At 36.0% G+C, this 17,912-nt stretch overlaps 1 protein-coding gene across 1 annotated transcript; it reads right to left on the reverse strand.

The window, feature by feature from the left end:
• Positions 1-1,270: 1,270 nt before the first annotated feature.
• LOC121985404 (threonylcarbamoyladenosine tRNA methylthiotransferase-like) lies at positions 1,271-17,016 on the reverse strand. Its single transcript, XM_042538841.1, has 11 exons — positions 16,779-17,016; positions 16,650-16,688; positions 13,550-13,641; positions 12,909-13,158; positions 12,597-12,716; positions 12,452-12,527; positions 7,947-8,155; positions 7,688-7,796; positions 7,361-7,453; positions 2,088-2,248; positions 1,271-1,949 (listed from the first exon to the last, which is right to left on the reverse strand). Exons 1-11 carry the CDS (start codon positions 16,926-16,928, stop codon positions 1,419-1,421), a joined length of 1,830 nt encoding a protein of 609 aa, XP_042394775.1. The 5' UTR covers positions 16,929-17,016; the 3' UTR covers positions 1,271-1,418.
• Between the last annotated feature and the right edge of the window lie 896 nt (positions 17,017-17,912).

Consider the following 17,912-nt stretch of genomic DNA (forward strand, 5'->3'; position numbering starts at 1 on the left):
ACTCCTCCTTAACTTATTCTTTATTTTAAAAGTATTAATAATTTTAATTACTAAAATATTAAATTAACCTGGCTCAATAAGGTTCGACGAGCCTTCGAGCCAGTGTTAAATGAGCTCGAGCTCGGCTCGAATGTTAAACGAGCCGGCTCGAGCTCGGTCAAATTCGAGCTCGAGTCGAGCTTTGACCGAGCCGCTCGCGAGCGGCTCACGAGCGACTCGACTCATTTGCACTCATATCTGACACCATACTTTAATGACTCGAGCATATCTCTGACAAGACAGCGAAAGCTTCCGTCGTACGATCTTCTACCTGACTATGCTGCCAAACATGTCGTCTGTCGACGACACGAGTTCCCAGAAGAATATCCTCTGATCCTCCTTTTGTCGGTTACAGGCCGAGCGGAAGAGCCGATCGGCCAGCCATCGGCCATCTGGGCGATCTTGCCCTTGGGCCAAGCGGAATGGTCGTTCGGCCAACATCCTATGGTCTAGGCTTCGTTGTTATGTAGAACGAAGCTGTGTCTGAATGTAGTCTGCTCAGTCGTCACTGTTTTGTCGATGTGAGTCCGAGCGGATTGGCAACTTGGCATGTATCTTGTTCTGAACGTCGAAAGCTCGGTATGCGACCAAGCTGTGGTAATCATCGGGTGGATATCACCTCAGCTGTCCTTCGAGTCAGTCGGGCGAGTGGGTCGTCCGATCGACTACGAGGTATTGATCTCTGCCATGTCATTGACCACCCTGTAAACCGGACCCCTCCTCATCACCGGATCATATATATATATATATATATATATATATATATATATATATATATATATATATATATATATATATATTTCCTTCAATAATATTGCATGAAAAATTCATAAATATTATTTATTAACTTATATAAAATTAATTATCAAAAATAATATACATATATATAATATTTGTGAATAATTTTATAATTTTTTATGTTCTTTTTAAATTTAGTATTTATAATATGTATTAGAAAATTCTAAAATTTATAAAAAGATATAATTAAAGTTTTTTTATGTATGTTGCTCGACTAGTATTTTTATTAAGACTATAATATTCCAAAATAAAAATGCCTTCTTATTTTTATTAATTTACCAGAATTCCCACAAAAAAACACTATAACAAACACTGATTGGAATATTTGAAATCTAATAAAGATTTATAACCCATAGTTTTGAGTACAAGCAATGCCAGTAATTAGAGAAGATACACTCACCTAGCAAGCCAACTACTGCTACATCCATTGCAGTTGTGGTGGTGAAACATTTATCTGTCATCCATTGCAGTTGTGGTGGTGAAACATTTATCTGTCAGAATAATAAGAAATGAACTGCAACACAGATTAATCGAGCCTACAGCGAACAAAATTGTACATCTCATGCCCTTTGTCAGGAGAGTCAAGAAAACAAGTTTGAGGAAAGCAAAATCAGCACAACTGAACTGGTAATAAAGCTCAGAGCAATTCCACCCAGTAAAATCCAATCTATTGCGGCTAATTTACTACACATTTGCGCTGCTTCTTGGTTATTTACCAGATTAATTTCGTTACTCTCTCCTTGTGGTCTTCTCTTACGCGGCGGCATAGACTTAGTTGAGGCAATGAATGTTATCTCACCGTGGCTTCCATTCATAGCAGTATTGGTATGGCCCTCATGTTCAGTGCTACTAATTTGCTGGCCACATGAATTCTCACCGAGGCATTGGCAGGGCATAGGATCCTCTGAGCATTCACAGTTTACACATGAATTTGAAGATCCTGCTAAAGGTCTTCCTAGGTGTGCAGCATCCTCAACAAAAACTGGAGTCTCAGTAATTTCACCAAAAACAGACCATCTTCCCACAGAGGTGATCTTTGCATCCACTGAGGTCCCCAACATACTATCAGGAGCAATCACAAGGACTTGGATATATTCCTTCGTATGACCAACCTGTCGTATAAATAAAAGATCAGTTTGTATAAAGTAGCGACGCAGATTCTAGTTTGATGGGATACCTTGATTGATAATATCATTAGTACAAGGCAAATAATTGTTGTCAATATTGACAAAGTTACATAATTGGCATACCAGATGAACTCCATCAGTAGCAATTTCAGTAATCCATATCCTCAGAGTTTGGCCTGTCATACCCTGGTATGGAGAGAATGACTCAAAAACCGAAGTAAGTTCACGACTGCGATTCTTAACTACAGTGCTAGGGACCTTCTTCATCCTTGCAGCAGGGGTACCTAAAACAATTACAAAAACTAGTAGCTCAAGAAATGGTAAGACCAAGTCTTTTCTTAAATTAAACTAGGAATGGCTTTTCCATGTTAAGGCTTAATCTTCCTTGATTTTAGCAAATTGAGTTTCTAGTTGAGCGTATTGAGTGGCAAATTGAGTTTCAGTGCAATATGGAGCTCAAATTGAGTTTGAATGTGTCGAGTCGATTAAATTCAAGTGAACCAATGGTTCACTCAAAACAGATTGGCTGAGATTAAATGTGTAGGATTTAGTTCCTACTTGGTTCCTTCGCTCCCTACCCCATGCAACACAGCCCCGCTCCCAGTTTGGTAAAGTTCACATCACAGAACCCCTATTTAGAAAGCTTGGCATCGCCTCTTCTCGATTTGGAATGACATTCTAAACAGAGTGGGATCAACAACCTAACTCCTTTCTCCTAGTTCTCCTTGAGCCTTGTATGAGCATATGATCTTCCCCAAGCTGAGACTTTTGTTCTCAGTTGGATGGAAGCCTCCACGTGACTGTAAGCTATGTTGGTGATGGCAAATATGTGTGCTTATTCCTCCCAGCCAAGAAAACCTAGCCAAATGAGATCTCCGTGGAGTAGCAAGACAGTTCTGCTTTCCCCTTCCCATGCATTTCGTCTCTATCAATGGACGGGACTATCAGGTTTGCTTGTTTCCAGTGCATATGCCAACTCCCTCCAACTCGAATTCAACATTAGAGGAGTTCACAACCAAGGTTTAAAATTTCGACCCGTGCCGAGGTTTCGGACTTAGACCGGAACGATACGGTTTCGGTATCGTATCGTACCGTGCCGATACAGTTTCGGTATTTTTTTATTTATCTATAGTAATTATAAGATAAATATGTTTATGGTGTATATAAAAATAAATTGTATATTGATTTATTATAAGTTCTCAATTATTGAATAATTTAATATTGTTAGAAAAAATAATTAAAAATAGTTTTATTTAAATAGAATTGATATATCAATAATTTAAATTAAAATGGAAGTATCTATAATAATAATAATAATAATAATAAGTATATAAATTAATACAAGATATTACTTTATATTAATAATAATTATATAAATTAATTATTTATTCATTTAATTAATTATTAATTAAATAATATATATTTTAAATAGCAAAAAAATATCAAGTAAAAAAATTTAAAAAAATATCAGAATATAAATATAATTTATTAGAATTCTTTTAAAAAAAAATTAGAATTTTTAAATTTTTTTAGAATTTTTAAATTTTTTTTTAAATTTAAATGAAATTTAAAATAATAAAGAAAATATTAGAATATAAATAAGAATTATTATATTTTTTAAAATTTTTAAATTAAATTTACAATATTAATTTTTTCAGAATATTAATTAATAAAATTTATTAAATTTATTTTAATTTTAAATATATTTTTTATATATTTTATTAGGATAATTTAATTAGGGTTTATAAAAGCCTCTTCCAAATAACCCACGCCCTCCATAGGAATTATTTAATTTAATTAATTAAATAAAATAAATAAATATTAAAAAAAAAAGAAAAAAAAATCGCGCGTACGCGAGATCGCCCGCGATCATCGCGGGCGGTGTCCGGCGGCGCTGGAAGCGTCGCCGGACGCCTCCGGCGGAGCCGGAAGGGTCGCCGGAAGCTTTCGGCGCCGCCGAAGGCGTCGCGCGCGACGCTTTGGTGCCAAAGGCGTCCCGGGACGCCACCGGAGGCGTCCCGCGTCTCCTCCGACGCTGCCGAGACAGGGACGCCTCCCGTGCTGGTTTCGGCCGCCCGGCGGAACGGTAAAAACCGCCCGTGCCGGGCGGCACGGAACGGCATTTCATACACTGTTCACAACTTCTGAGAATTTATAAGTTGTTTCCTTCCAGATCAAGCAACCTTAAGATTCTTCTTCATAGTCAAAGTAGCCTCCTCCGAGGGTGGGCAACAAGCAGAGGGGTGCAACCCCCCATCAGGTGTGCTACACTGAGAAATTGACATAAATAGAGGAAAGCAACATTATACCTTATTGGAGATCACATGCTATCAAGGACATTATGGTTGTGTGACAGTTAGCATTGCTAATACATAATTTGTGATCTTATGGCCTTAGAGATATTTTAGACGTGATATTTAGGATCATTGATGCCCAGCTGGAAATCACATGGCCTTAGTGAGAGCATTATGCTAGAGAGGTGCCTTTGGGTCTATCTGGATATTCCACCCATCTGCGTTCTAACTACTATAAAATAGGACTTCGACGAAAAATTCAATCTCAAAAATCCGTTATTGAAAGAAATAATAACACATTTCAAATAGATTAAAAATATTAAAAATAACTAATTTCTCAATCCAAAAAAAAAATACCATACAATTAATAAATATTCACATCATCCAAGTAAACTTAACTATTAATCAGACCACAAGTACAAAACAAACAAGTGACTAAAATTGCTGCAGTTAAATTCTTGAGGTGGCCAATCAGTCAAGTGCAACTTTTGTCCATTGTTTTAAGAATAGCATTGGATTTTGGAAGTTGATTAACACCAATATTTATATATTGCGCATCTCACTTGTTTGTTTTTATATTTATTGGACTAATTTAAGTTATTGAAATATGGACAAGAAAAATATAGAGAAAAACAAAATGTTGATGATCAATCTTCTCATCCTTCATTCAATCTCAAATCGTGGTGTGATGTGGTGAGTCTCCCACCTAAGGAGAGGGTTTATGGATTTGAACATGATCAACACTCTAGAAGATCATAGAAGTTCACATATTCTAACAAGTTATGAGATGTGTTTCAATGAGAAGAACAAAGAACTATCACCAGAAATTGAAGACATGCTAATAAGAGAATGGAGGAAGAAATTAAGTAAAAAAAATTGAAACTTGTTATCAAAGAACGTAGGCAGAGGGAAGATAAACTTATCGAGGAAGGTAGGCAGAGAGAAAATCTCAAGGAGATGGTTCATAAAATGATTCACAAGGTGGGATCTATGAATAATTTATTTTTTTAGAGAATTTGGTTCCCGTGAACACTATGATAAACGATGTAAAGATTAGATTATTTGTGAAATTTGAAAATTTATTTAGTTACTTATCGTTTGATTAATGATTAAGTTTACTTGGATAAAAAAGGCAGCCTGGTGCACGAAGCTCCCGCTATGCGGGATCCCGGGGAATGATCTATTATATGCAGCCTTACCCTGCTTTTTTGCAAGAGGCTATTTCCAGGGTCTTAAAGAGCAGTCTGGTGCACAAAGCTCCTGCTATGCGAGATCTCGGGGAAAGATCCATTGTACGCAGCCTTACCCTACTTTTTTGCAAGAGGCTGTTTTCAGGATTCAAACCCATGACCTTTTGGTCACAAAGCAACATTAAGTTTACTTGGATGATGTGAATATTTATTTATACTCGTTTTTGGATTGAGAAATTAATTTTTTTAATATTTTTAATCTATTTGAAATGTGTTATTGTTAGTGTAATAGTTTGATGGATCCATACATAATATTTGTCTATATGATTATGTGGAAAATTTTAGAGAAAAAAAAAAGTGTTAGTGTAGCCTATATTGAAATAATTAAAGATATGTATGAGGATATCATGACAAGAGTGAAACTTTAGACGGATTAACTAAACGTTTCCTATAAAAATTGGGTTACATCAAGGATGAGCTCAAAGTCCCTACCTTTTTATACTATTCATGGATGAACTCACTAGGCATCCAAGACATGTTACCATGGTGCATGTTATTTACAAATGATATTACTTTGGTGGATGAGACACATAAAGCAGTAAATATTAAGCTCAAATTTTGACGAAAAACTCTAGAAGTAAAAGGTTTTAAATTTAGTAAAGTAAAGACAGAATATATGAAATTTAAATTTAGTAGTATTAGAAGTAGTAAAGCAAATGTTAAGTTAAGCGATGAGTTACCTGCAAAGCTTTAAGTATTTAGGATTGTTTTTTAAAAGGATAAAGGAATTGATAGAGATGTTTACATAGGATACAAGCAAGATGGTTGAAATAGTGGATGACGTCAAGTGTTATTTGTGATCATAAGGTACTTCTAAAGCTTAATTGAAAGTTCTACAAAACGACAGTTAGACCTGCTATGTTATATAGAGTTGAATGTTAGGTTATAAAGCGAGTACACAAATAAAAGATGAGAGTCGCAGAGATGAACATGTTAAGGTGGACATTTTTACATAAGTTGACGGGCATACGAGAATGAACAAAAATTTAGACGCGTTTAAGATAGTATGGGTGCATACTTAGACATCCAATAAATGCTCCAGTTACCCGACGTAGGATTATAACAAATACACACATTAAATAAGGAAGACCAAAAACTTGATTAGTAACAATAAAATTCATTTAAATATAGATGATGATGATGATGATATAGGGGGGGATAGAGCCCAATAAAATAGGAGGATCCATATAACTAACCCCACTTAGTGAAATACAAGCTTGGTTGTTGTTTGTTTTCTAATTTTTCTTTTGGCTTGTATCATATATTTACTATTAGCATTATTAATTCATGAGAAATATTTGTGATATACTTTCTTAGCTTTCTACTTTTATAATCTTTGAGATACATATTATATTGTTATCACTATTATTTTAATTATCTCTATTTGCCAATAATATTATGTGAGGGTGTTGCAAGTGTTAGCGTGTCCACCACATTATTCAATATCCAGCACGAGGTCTTACCTAGAGAATTGTGTGCGACAAGGTCTTACCTAAAGAATTCTGTGCAACAGAAAAGAGCTCATTCATGGCATGGCAACAATCAAATGTACCAAAATCCATAATAGTTGAATAGTCTCAACTTTGCCACAATTCCAACCATAATGAGCAAGCATATTAGACTAAAATAACTTATTTTAATAGAAATAATTTTACCAAAAACATTCAGTTTAAAAAACTTAAAATTTAAACTAGGTCGGGTTGTAAGAAAAAGGCAAAGTTTAAGCAAAGCAGTCTTCCTAGGCATAATGCTTTCTTGCCCATTTATGTAACTCGCTCAGCAGATAAAGCTGACAAAATATACAATGAATTACAAACAAACTGCCAGTGACTAAAACTATGTCAGAACATACCTGGCCTTGGATAAAATTGGGATATGTGAACTTGTGCAAACTGGTAATCTTTTATAAGATTGATAGTTTGTTCAAAGTCTTCATCTGTTTCACCTAAAATGTGCAAGACATGTTCAGCAGCAATCCGGAGACATCTCAGGACATGATAAATAATTACTACGAAAAATATTCAAAAAGTATCTATATCATGATAGTAAGACACCACTGATTATTCATCAATTCTAACAAAATAACACAAAGAAATAAGACAAGAAAGAGAGTTATATATCAAGAACCATAAAAATCCACATTAATTGGTAAAAGTAATAAAATAAACTAAAAAAGTACCAGGAAAACCACATATTATATCAGTAGCAATATGCATCCCAGGAACAAGCTCTTTGAGAGTGTCAACCACTGTTCTGAACTCACTTACAGTGTATTCACGATTCATTGCCTAACATTGTCAACAGACCCATAAGTTGCAGGTAATAAGTCATAAACTGGAAACTTATTTTATTTTATAGTATGAAAAATTCATGACAAAGAGAGAGGGAGAAAGAGAGGATTACATCTAGATAGACAGAGAAACTTTTATCCAACTTACTGTTAAGACAGAGTCGCTCCCTGATTGAACAGGAACATGTAAGAATGAATATACACATGGATGATTCAGTACTTCAGCAATTTCTTTCAAATGTTCCAGTATATATGGTGGATTGGTCATGCCTATGCGAAGCATGGTACTCCTATCAGGAGGAAGCTCAGTGATAATAGCATTTAAAAGAACTGGAAGGTTTTGTCCAATATCCCGACCTGCAATTTAGCATCACTTAGACCAAATAGTTATTATCAGATACATAGCATGAAGAATTAAATTATACAATTCCAGAAAACCAAAATACCAGAGACAAAATGTTTCTAACTATTGCATCAAGTCAACTAAGACTAATAATTGCCTTTACCTTTACTCAGATAATTGAATATTCATTAACATGATCGGATGGTTTGTTTACTTGACTGGAGTGATAGGATTATAGCAGGGAAGAGGAAGAGAAAGAGGGGAGGAAAAAGGAAAAACAATACATGGGATCATATTTTCCCCTTGTCAAGAGCATGATCTTTTCCCTCTCCCTCCTCTTCCCTCCTATTCATCTAAACGAGTCATTATGCTCACGGTGCAGTATCAATTATAAGTACAAAAAGAGAGGCTACACATTCTTTGTATAAGCTAACATAGAGGATACTTGACAATTCCCAACATTAATCTATACAAGCAATCACTTTTAGTTCATTATCTACAACATTTTTTTATTAGATATCAAATTTTATCCTTTTTTGTCTTAATTTATTTTGAACTTTAGAGAAGCAATTTGACAAGCGAACCAACTTATTGGCTTTTGGGGATCTGTGGTATAATTAAGTTTTGGGTGAGTCAATCACATAGGCATGGAGATTACAATCATGTGGATGCAAACTGAACTCGATTTGGATCTATGAGTAAATTAAGATTGAACCAAGTTTACACTTGAGCTAAGCCAATTTAATTGTGTTACTTGGGTTAGTGGGAAAGTTAATTTTGTATGGAGTATATAAAATCTTTTTCCCCTCCACTCCCCAACGTGGTCATTCCCGAGCCATGTATTCTCAAAGCTTTCGCCTCCTTCCCTCCCGGTTATGGCTCTATCTCACTCACATTGCCCTTGTGTGTAGTCGCTTGTTGTTGCCCACACGTGAAGGCGCCTATTGTTGCACTTGCATGAAGTCGCTTGCCAATACCTCCATGTGCCTGAGACACAATCACCTCTTGAACACGCACATGGAGCACCACCTAACCTTTGCACGTCCCTAGGCGACACTGTCCAACACTTAGGCATGTTGCAGCAATGTTGACCGACTTCCGGCATTGCCTCATTCCCTTTCTCTTCCCGGCGGCAACCCCTCCCACATGCAACCATTAGTAATAGCCGACTTGGTGACACTATTAACTACACTTCCACCTCCCCTTCCTTCATTCCATACTTTAGGGCTTTCCCTGGATCAAAAAACAACTGATTACTATCGATTTAAGGATTCAGTGAGCAACTTCATGCTTTGTGTTGCGGAACGATCATCAATTATAGACTAATACCTTATTTAGGTTAAATTGGTTTGAGCTTTTCACGTCATCAAAACACCTACTAAGCTTATTTATCAAAGAGAGTTGTTAGGTAACACTTTCTTTGTCTAACTTATACTTTTACGATTTAGATAGTGATGTTAGTGAACTTAACTTTAATAAATTGGGGATTTAAGGAGTGGTACATCCATTTACTTTAATAATTGTGATGTATTGAGGATGATGAACCAAGATTGGATCCACTAATCTAGGGAATACATGGAGTTTGAGGTTTAATATTCCTATCTTATATTAACCATATTTGGATTTTTTATTAAGTTATACTTATGTGATTATGTAGGGACTCTTCCATACAGAGCAGCTAACCTCGAGGACTCTTGGCTCATCTTGCGGCATCTTTTGATATGGGTAAACTTATATGATCCTTTGTGCATGAATTAAATGTGTTCAATATTATATGGTGATAACATTATTTTATGAAAGGGAATTAAAATGATCATGGGTTAAATTCTTTAGTGAAATGAATGTTTATTTTTCTCTTGCTTATCAATCATGTGAGACATATTTGTATGCTTTAACTGTTGTTTGTTTATGTACCGTATTGAGCATACTGGCTTCATGTAGTATACCTGTTTCTGCTTATATATATATGATGATTGTTGCATTGTTCGCATCTTGTCATGGCATACATGTCAACGATCAATTCTCCCTTGCGGTCGAGAGAGTCGTTAAAAAGGGGCCGCATCCTCGGCCACTCGAGAGAGTGGTAGCTGGAGTCGATGCTGCTTGTCCTGTCGTGCCGCACTCGGCCACTCGTGTGAGTGGTAGCTGGAGTACGAGCAGCAGGGACCCCGTCGCAGATATAGCTAGTTAGCTACTATGCAACTGTCGTGGTAGCTGGAGTGGTGTACAGTCTGTCACTGACCCGGCCTCTCGACCATACGGGGGTCATGGTGCAGAGAGGTGGGCGGGAGTGACCATCCGTGCATACGCTGTTGTTATTATATTTGCTTTGGCTGCTGCTGTCTATATATGCTGTTATTGCTTACTGTCGTTGTTCACATATGCTGATATGTTTTACTTAGGTTGAGATATATTCTCATTGTAGATGTTTAGTCATTGGAAATTTGTATATACCTTGCTTATTATCTCTGTAGTATGAGCAGTACTGTAGCAGATTAGTACCAATTCTGACCTACTATACCTAGCCTAGGATATAGTTTCAGGTATGAGCATTTATTTTGGTTCTATTATAGTATCTGTTATTCCTCCTATGAGACTGTATACTGTTGACACTCTCTACTTATATGTTATGTTCATGCACTATCTCTTTCCTTACCCGCTGAGTTCCAACACTCACCACCCCACAAAATGGTTTTCTTTCGCCATGTAACAGGTAGATGAGTCATGGATGCTTGGAGAGATGCCGGCTGCCAGTCCTGGGTCCTACGTCACACTCGAGGATAGTTTTCATTTTGGTTTTGTTATCGTTTGGGGTGGTATATTGATTTTGTGTATTTTGTTCTTCAACAAGTCGATGTGAATTTTGGGTCAAGTCTGTGATGACAGGTATTTTTTGTTAGTGTCGTTGGTTTTACGTTCGTATCGTTTTATGTCTTCCGCTGTTGTGTGTTTACCTTTAGCCGTGTAGGCTTATTAAACTGCAGGGTTGTATTTCATTTTTGTCCAGCCGGGTAGGCTGAGTATATTAAACTGTGTGTTCTGTTGTTTATATTTTGTATATATATATATTCCAGCCGAGTGTGACTGTGGTATATTTTGTATGTAGTAATGCTTCAGATTGTCACCCGTACAGGGGAGATGCTGTCGAAATTTTTTCGGACAGGACTCCTCTGGGGCGTGACATCTTGCGAGGTCACATCTAAGGGGAGAAATTTTCAAGTTATAACATGATGCTCCAGTCACTTGTCGTTTAAATTGTTTTCCCTTCCATGTTCAATATTAATTCTCTTCCATTTTTAAATGTTTGTTTACAGATAGTACATTAAACCTTCAAATCATCTTCCAACACATAGTTACATTAGAGTAACAATTATTAAATGGTGAAATATGTTAGCCCCTCAAATTAATCATTACTTAAAAGTAACATTGCTAAATTATATTTAAACCCAAAAGTTGAATAAATATTGTGTGAAAGCTTAAAGTGAAAGAATGGCTACAACAAGAGACTATTTAAATGGTGAAAATAAATGCTAAAAACTAAAAAGTAAATACTCCAAGTGTAAAAATATAATCATGGCTCCTGACCACCTATGGGCTTCATGGTATCGTTGCATTGTGCCAGCGTGTATGGGTAATATTGTGTGGTTCACTATATTGCTATCTACCACCTAGAGGGCTTTGACCCATGTGTCAGATGATTTCAGTGATTCGTAGTCATGATAAAATGTGCTAAATGTGACAAAGATTGAAAGTTAATTATGTGCTTAAAAAACATTAAAAAGTTAGGAGGAGAACCACATGTTGGTTCGTTCTTAAATAAGATTATGTTCGAGTGCATATATCCTCTTACCCAATTTGTAATATGTTCTTACTCTGTATTTACCTTGTCCTCCAAATTTTATAAGCAAGCGTAGGTATTCCAGGCCTTCACTAGTTCCAATTAGCATATATAGAGTTACTCAAAGATACTCGAACATGTTAGAAACCATTTTTTGTTTAATTTGCATTTTCTTGTTATACTTTTTGTTCAGTGTTTTATTTTCTTATATGTACCAATTTTACTGATAGATGCTCTTTTATATAGTATGCATTCCTTTTTAAGATGTTCCTGTTTGTAAGATGAAAATATATGTAGATCTTTGATAAGAAACTCATTTGGCTTTCGTTTCCTTGAGTTCATACACAGTTCCGAACATATATATAGTATACATTTGATTCAATTGTCACCTAAAGAGGTACTCCTTGAGCATGGTAGGATAACCCAGGCCATGACATTTTTAACTAAAATAGTTCACCAAAAAATCACTAACCATATGCACCAGTGTCTTCACTGCTCAACCAGATCTCCTTGACTCCTTCAGAAATAACACTTTTTACACGTTCTACCTGCATCAACATATGTCTTATATCTGAACAGAATAATTCTATAGCTACACCTTAGTTCAGCTAACTTACAAGGCTTTCAACTGTATAGCTCCCTAGATGGCCACGAGCATGCTTTGTCTTGCAATAAGTACAAGCACCTAAACAACCAACATTTATAGGAAGAATTTCAATTAACCTGTTTTTCCTTACCTGCAGAAACACAGAAGAGTTAGACAAGAATCCTTCCAAGTAGAGATCTAAGAGATCATCAACTCCACATCAAAAACACACACCTGGAATCATAAAAACACTAAAATCCAGTGAAAAATAGCTAAACAGCTTTGTTTTCTGAAACTAACTCTAATATGATTATATAAATAATGCACAACCTCCAAGAAATACCTTAGGAAGATCTAGTGATGGCAATGTTTTCCTGTTTAAAAACCGTACTTCATGGCCTTTCAAAGTCTCCTCTACGACTTCAACAACACGATCTATTTGTTGTACTCCAATTATGCTAATGCCTTCGAGGTCCTTCAAATCTCGACTACCCTGAGGAACACATCCCGCCACTACTAAAGGCTTTTTTGCAGTTTTACACTTCCCTATAAGCGTTGCCATTGCAGACTGACTAGGAGACTTAACAGTGCATCTGCAGCAATTAGTCAATTAAGGGGTTCAGAAAATCCTACTGGTATGAGAAAATGTGCAAATCATGTAGAGGACAAACAGGAAGAGACAAGTCTTAAGGATAATGTTTAGCACTTTAGCTAACACTTTAACATGCATGAAGTGTCGAACTTAGTTATATGTCCCTGCAAGTGACATACAAAGTAATTTCTCCTGCTGCTTTTTCCAAACTGCAATTCACTACCATGAATGTGACAGGGCATAAGATATAAACGACCGGATAACAGAATTGCATAAACATTGATTGTAGGTGGCACTAAAGTTTAACAAAATGTTTAGTAGAAAACAAGTTGGCATGAAGTCAAAGGGAGAAACAAAAAACAACAATTGAAGATTATGAACAAGAAAAGTACGTATTTATCAGCCATAAGTCCGCCTGTTCAGGATCCTCCGTCACAGCATAACCAAATGCTGAAAGTTGACCAGCCATATACTCACTATCACTCTATTTAGCAAACAAAGGAGAAGGAATGAGCACTTCAAAGACAACACCAAAAAAATCACATCTTTGTAACTTAATAAGCACTTGCAAACATACTTCCCCAAAAAAGTGCATTGGCATTGTCTAACAAAAACATTATACTAGCGAACTTAAATTAACTTCAAAATACACAGATGCTTATTTATGGTTCTCATATGGCATTTAGGATGCTCTATGCAATACTTTGCATCACAATTTAAAAAATCAACTGGCACAGATGAATCATATTCCAGCAATTGATTGACATGTGCAGGAGTAGATACATGGTCTCAAGGCAAGATTTCCTCCACCTCATGTGCATATGATTTCTACTTCCCCCATTCAAAATGGAAGGTTCCTCTAGATCCTGTGAAGTGAGATGAGTCGAGGACTTCCTCCACCTCATATGCACTTGGTATCTACTTTCCATGATTCAAAACATGAGGCTTCCTCCAATTTTGGTGATATGAGCCAAAGGGAAGTGAGGCGAGGCTTCTCCCATAACAAAATGCAAGGCAAACTGACTAGTGTTTTCTTCAAATCCTTAGGACTATTATGGTTGTGAGCCTCCTTATATGAGGTTAGACGACTAGGGTTTCCTCCAACTCCTCTAGGTAAGTGATCATCTCCTTAGAGATTCTTTTTGATACTCCAACTTGGCATGACACTTTAACCTTGGTCCACATCATGGTTTTAAATGTCATTTATATCAAACAAAAATGAGCATTGAGCGATATGAGCCACTTGAGGTGAGCAACAATACTGAAACTGGAATAAAAATAAAACCAGTTTAAAAAGGCATATTCATGTTGGAAAATAACCCTTGGGTAGCAATCTCAGCAAGGGAGTTTCAAGGAGGCTCGACAAGGAAGAAGGGTGATCAAGCAAACAACTCCAACGAAGAACAAGGTGTGCCTTTCTTCTTAATCTTCTTCCTTTTCCTCCCCTCCCTTCTGGTAGGTCATTTATGTCACTGATAACACTTAGTAAACATAAAATACACCAGTTGGCACCAAAATGACTTTCCGCTAAAACCCAAAACCAAAATGGAACTTCAAATAGTAAATTGCTAGAACTTTCAAGTTGGCATACATTATTATTCCATTTGACTAAGATATAAACAAAAGGAGGCAGCACTTTCTTATAAAAGAATTTTCCAATACATATTATCATATTCTACTCTTGAAGTTGAGAAATATTGTAGGGAAAGGTAAGAGTAAATTTTTTTCTTAACTGAGCCAGCCACACTATTTATAGAGAGGGCGCCATGAGAGAGGAGAAAGATAAAGTGGGGGCATGGATCAAAACACATATGATTAAGGAAGATCAGGGGGTATCTCTTGGCAACCACTATGTGAGATCAATCAAACATTCATATCAAATTCTGCAAGGATGTCTCATACAACATGACATGAGGTAAAGTAGCTAATGAAAATAAAATTACCCACTAAACACAATAACATTTAGATGGGTGGCATGTGTCCACTAGAAAGATCAATAAGTTTGAACATGAATGGTCAGTGCCATCCGAGGCAGCAGATTAGAAGAGGACACATAGCCAACCTCAAAAATCAATGGCTAAGGTTCATTAGAATGGCATGTTGGATCCCACCATAATCTCTAAGTCACATTGAACCTTGTATTGGATAAATCATTAATGATGCTTGGTATAAGATAACAGCACTTTTTGTTTCAGGTTATCTGGATAGATTAGTCTAGGAGTAAAGCATAATCAGGGTATATGATACCAAAGATCAACTCTCCTTCTCCTTCTATTAGTTCATTATACAAGGAACACAAAAAAGGAAATAATTTTGAAGAAAATAAATTGCATTAAATTGAGATTGACTCATCCATGACAACGGGAAAATTGAAAAATATTCATAATTGATGCACATTTGAAACAATTTAGAGATTTGATTTTTGTCATCTAGCATTTTCTATTTTGGTAATGAATAGGAAATAATTATAATTCCTATTAAGATTAGTATATTTTCTTTATTTAGAATATTTAATCCCTGTGTTTATTGTCGAGTGGAGTCTACAAAAGAAATTTGGAGTCATGTATTTTAATTATCTTTGAATTAATACAATTTTCAATTCGACTTTAGAATTATTTTCTTCGCTTCATCTACTTCGTTTCATATTCTTGGGTGGTTTGATGGTTTGATTTAGGTGTTGCATCACAAACTTCTTCAAAAAGGATTAAAAGCAGATTCACAAATAGATTCCTCGTTTTTCTTTGAGGACAAAAGAATTTTTTATAATTTGCTTCATTTATGAATATGGTTGTTCGCTAATGTTCCCATATACTATCTTAAAGTGTAAATCATGAATGGTGCTTGGTATTAGATAACAGCACTTTTGTTTCAGATTATGCGGATAGCTTAGTGTAGGTGTGAAGCATAATCAGGATATATGATACCCAGGGTCGACTCTCTTTTTATTAATTCATTATCTGTTGTCAAGAAATGCCAGAAGGGTACTCAAGCATTGTTGCCTTCATCTGCCCAGTGCTAGGGCAGAAAGCTAGTCTAGGCATTTATCCATCATTGAAATATACAGAAAAGAAAACATTATTTAAAAGATAAAGCTACAGTAATTTATCATTGATGAAGAGCGCACTGATGGTGAAGAAGATGCAGATCTTTTCATAACAGCCCTAATGGAAGCCCCTTATACAGTAACATAAGCATGTTAGCTGCTAAGGTTTTAACTAATGCCTGGTCACATAATTAACTTGATGGCAATGACTTGAGATTTTTTACCCAATAAATTTTAGCTAAAGTTAGTGAGAAAACAAAATTTTTATCTAAGAAATGAATGTTTAAACAGTGTACAAGGAGTTCTTCCCACTTCAATTTTAATTCGTTTATATGGCAGGTGGCAGACAATGAAATTTGTGGAGTGAACTACATCTGTCTCGTCTCCATGCATCAACACCTCAAGAGAAAAAAAATAAAAAGCTTAACGGATGCAGCTAACAGACTTACTTGATTATGCGAACAGCCGAACGTCTTCAAGTATATCGTCTATACCAAATTAAACAAAACACATTAGCAGCATGTAGAAAATACTTGAACCGAGAGATAAACGAAAGGAAAGTGGTTCGATGGTAGGACCTGTGTGCCTGGGATTTGAGGGTTTGGGGATACGGGGTCAGAGAGGAGGCGAGATTTAGGCTTTCTCTTGGCTTTGATACCGATGGCAGTGACGGGAAGACGGAGGCCGGGAGGAGCGCCGGCGCCGACGAGGTCCTCTATGTCCTCCATCGCAGCGCCCACGTGAAGCGGCCGTCGAGCGAACCGGCGGAACGGAACCAGGGTCAGGGATTGAGAGTTCACGTGCTACTCCCGGGGCACGAAACAAATAGCTTGCATATTTCTAAATGCACCCTACTAGTTAATTATTTTTATTCTACTCTCTCTTACGTAAAATTGGATAAAAATTTTGAGAACATAACCGGGGACGTTTAGTTTAAGAGAATAAGGGGCTGCTTGGTTTAGTAAAGGGAATAGGAATGAGAATGAGAATGATATTAGTGGGGAATGGTAATGAATATCATTAATTTAATGGCACTGTTTGGTTTAGTAAAGGGAATGAGTATCATTATAAAAGATGCTGCTTGGTTATATCTTATTTGGGAATAAGAATGAGCTAATAATTTTTTTAAAATCTCTACCTATTATATATATTTGTCATTTTGAAGGTGAGGATTTGGACATTTGCCATTATTTTTTCTCTTTATTTTTTCTATTTTCATTTATTTTATATAATATTATTTTTACGTTCTTATAACACTTTATATAAGAGCATTGCCTTCATTACAACAAATAATGTCTACAGAAAAATGATCCAAAATATAATTTTTGGTTATGCCAACTAAACAAACTATTACAAAATATTATGAACTGATGTATAACAACTAGGTTAATATCGCATGCTTTGTTTATAGCATATAAATACAAAATAACAACCTCAAAATATTCCAACATTGCAAAATAACCTAGTTGTGCAATATCAATTCCTCAGTTCATTTTACAAAAGTTTTATAAACCAAAATGATATGTGCCGGCAAGATTTAGGGAGCAACTGATAGATAAAGGAAACCAAGCACAAAGGACCTTCTCAAATGACTTGGCAAAGCAAATATAACTTGAACTTTGGCAGGATCATTATAGCATATTTCAGCAGCTCTACCAACATCCATCGGAGATATGCCAACATTTAGAAGTTCATTAATTACTTCTTGCATC

This window comes from Zingiber officinale, chromosome 5B, assembly GCF_018446385.1.
Source record: "Zingiber officinale cultivar Zhangliang chromosome 5B, Zo_v1.1, whole genome shotgun sequence".
Taxonomy (NCBI): Eukaryota; Viridiplantae; Streptophyta; class Magnoliopsida; order Zingiberales; family Zingiberaceae; genus Zingiber; species Zingiber officinale.

Coding starts and splice junctions, on each gene's coding strand:
- LOC121985404 (XM_042538841.1), bottom strand. CDS start 16,928: ATGGAGGACATAGAGGACCTCGTCGGCGCCGGCGCTCCTCCCGGCCTC. Junction 12,717..12,908: donor CATCACTAGATCTTCCTAAG/GTATTTCTTGGA, acceptor GTGTTTCTGCAG/GTAAGGAAAAACAGGTTAAT. Junction 8,156..12,451: donor TGAAGACACTGGTGCATATG/GTTAGTGATTTT, acceptor GCTAAATTGCAG/GTCGGGATATTGGACAAAAC.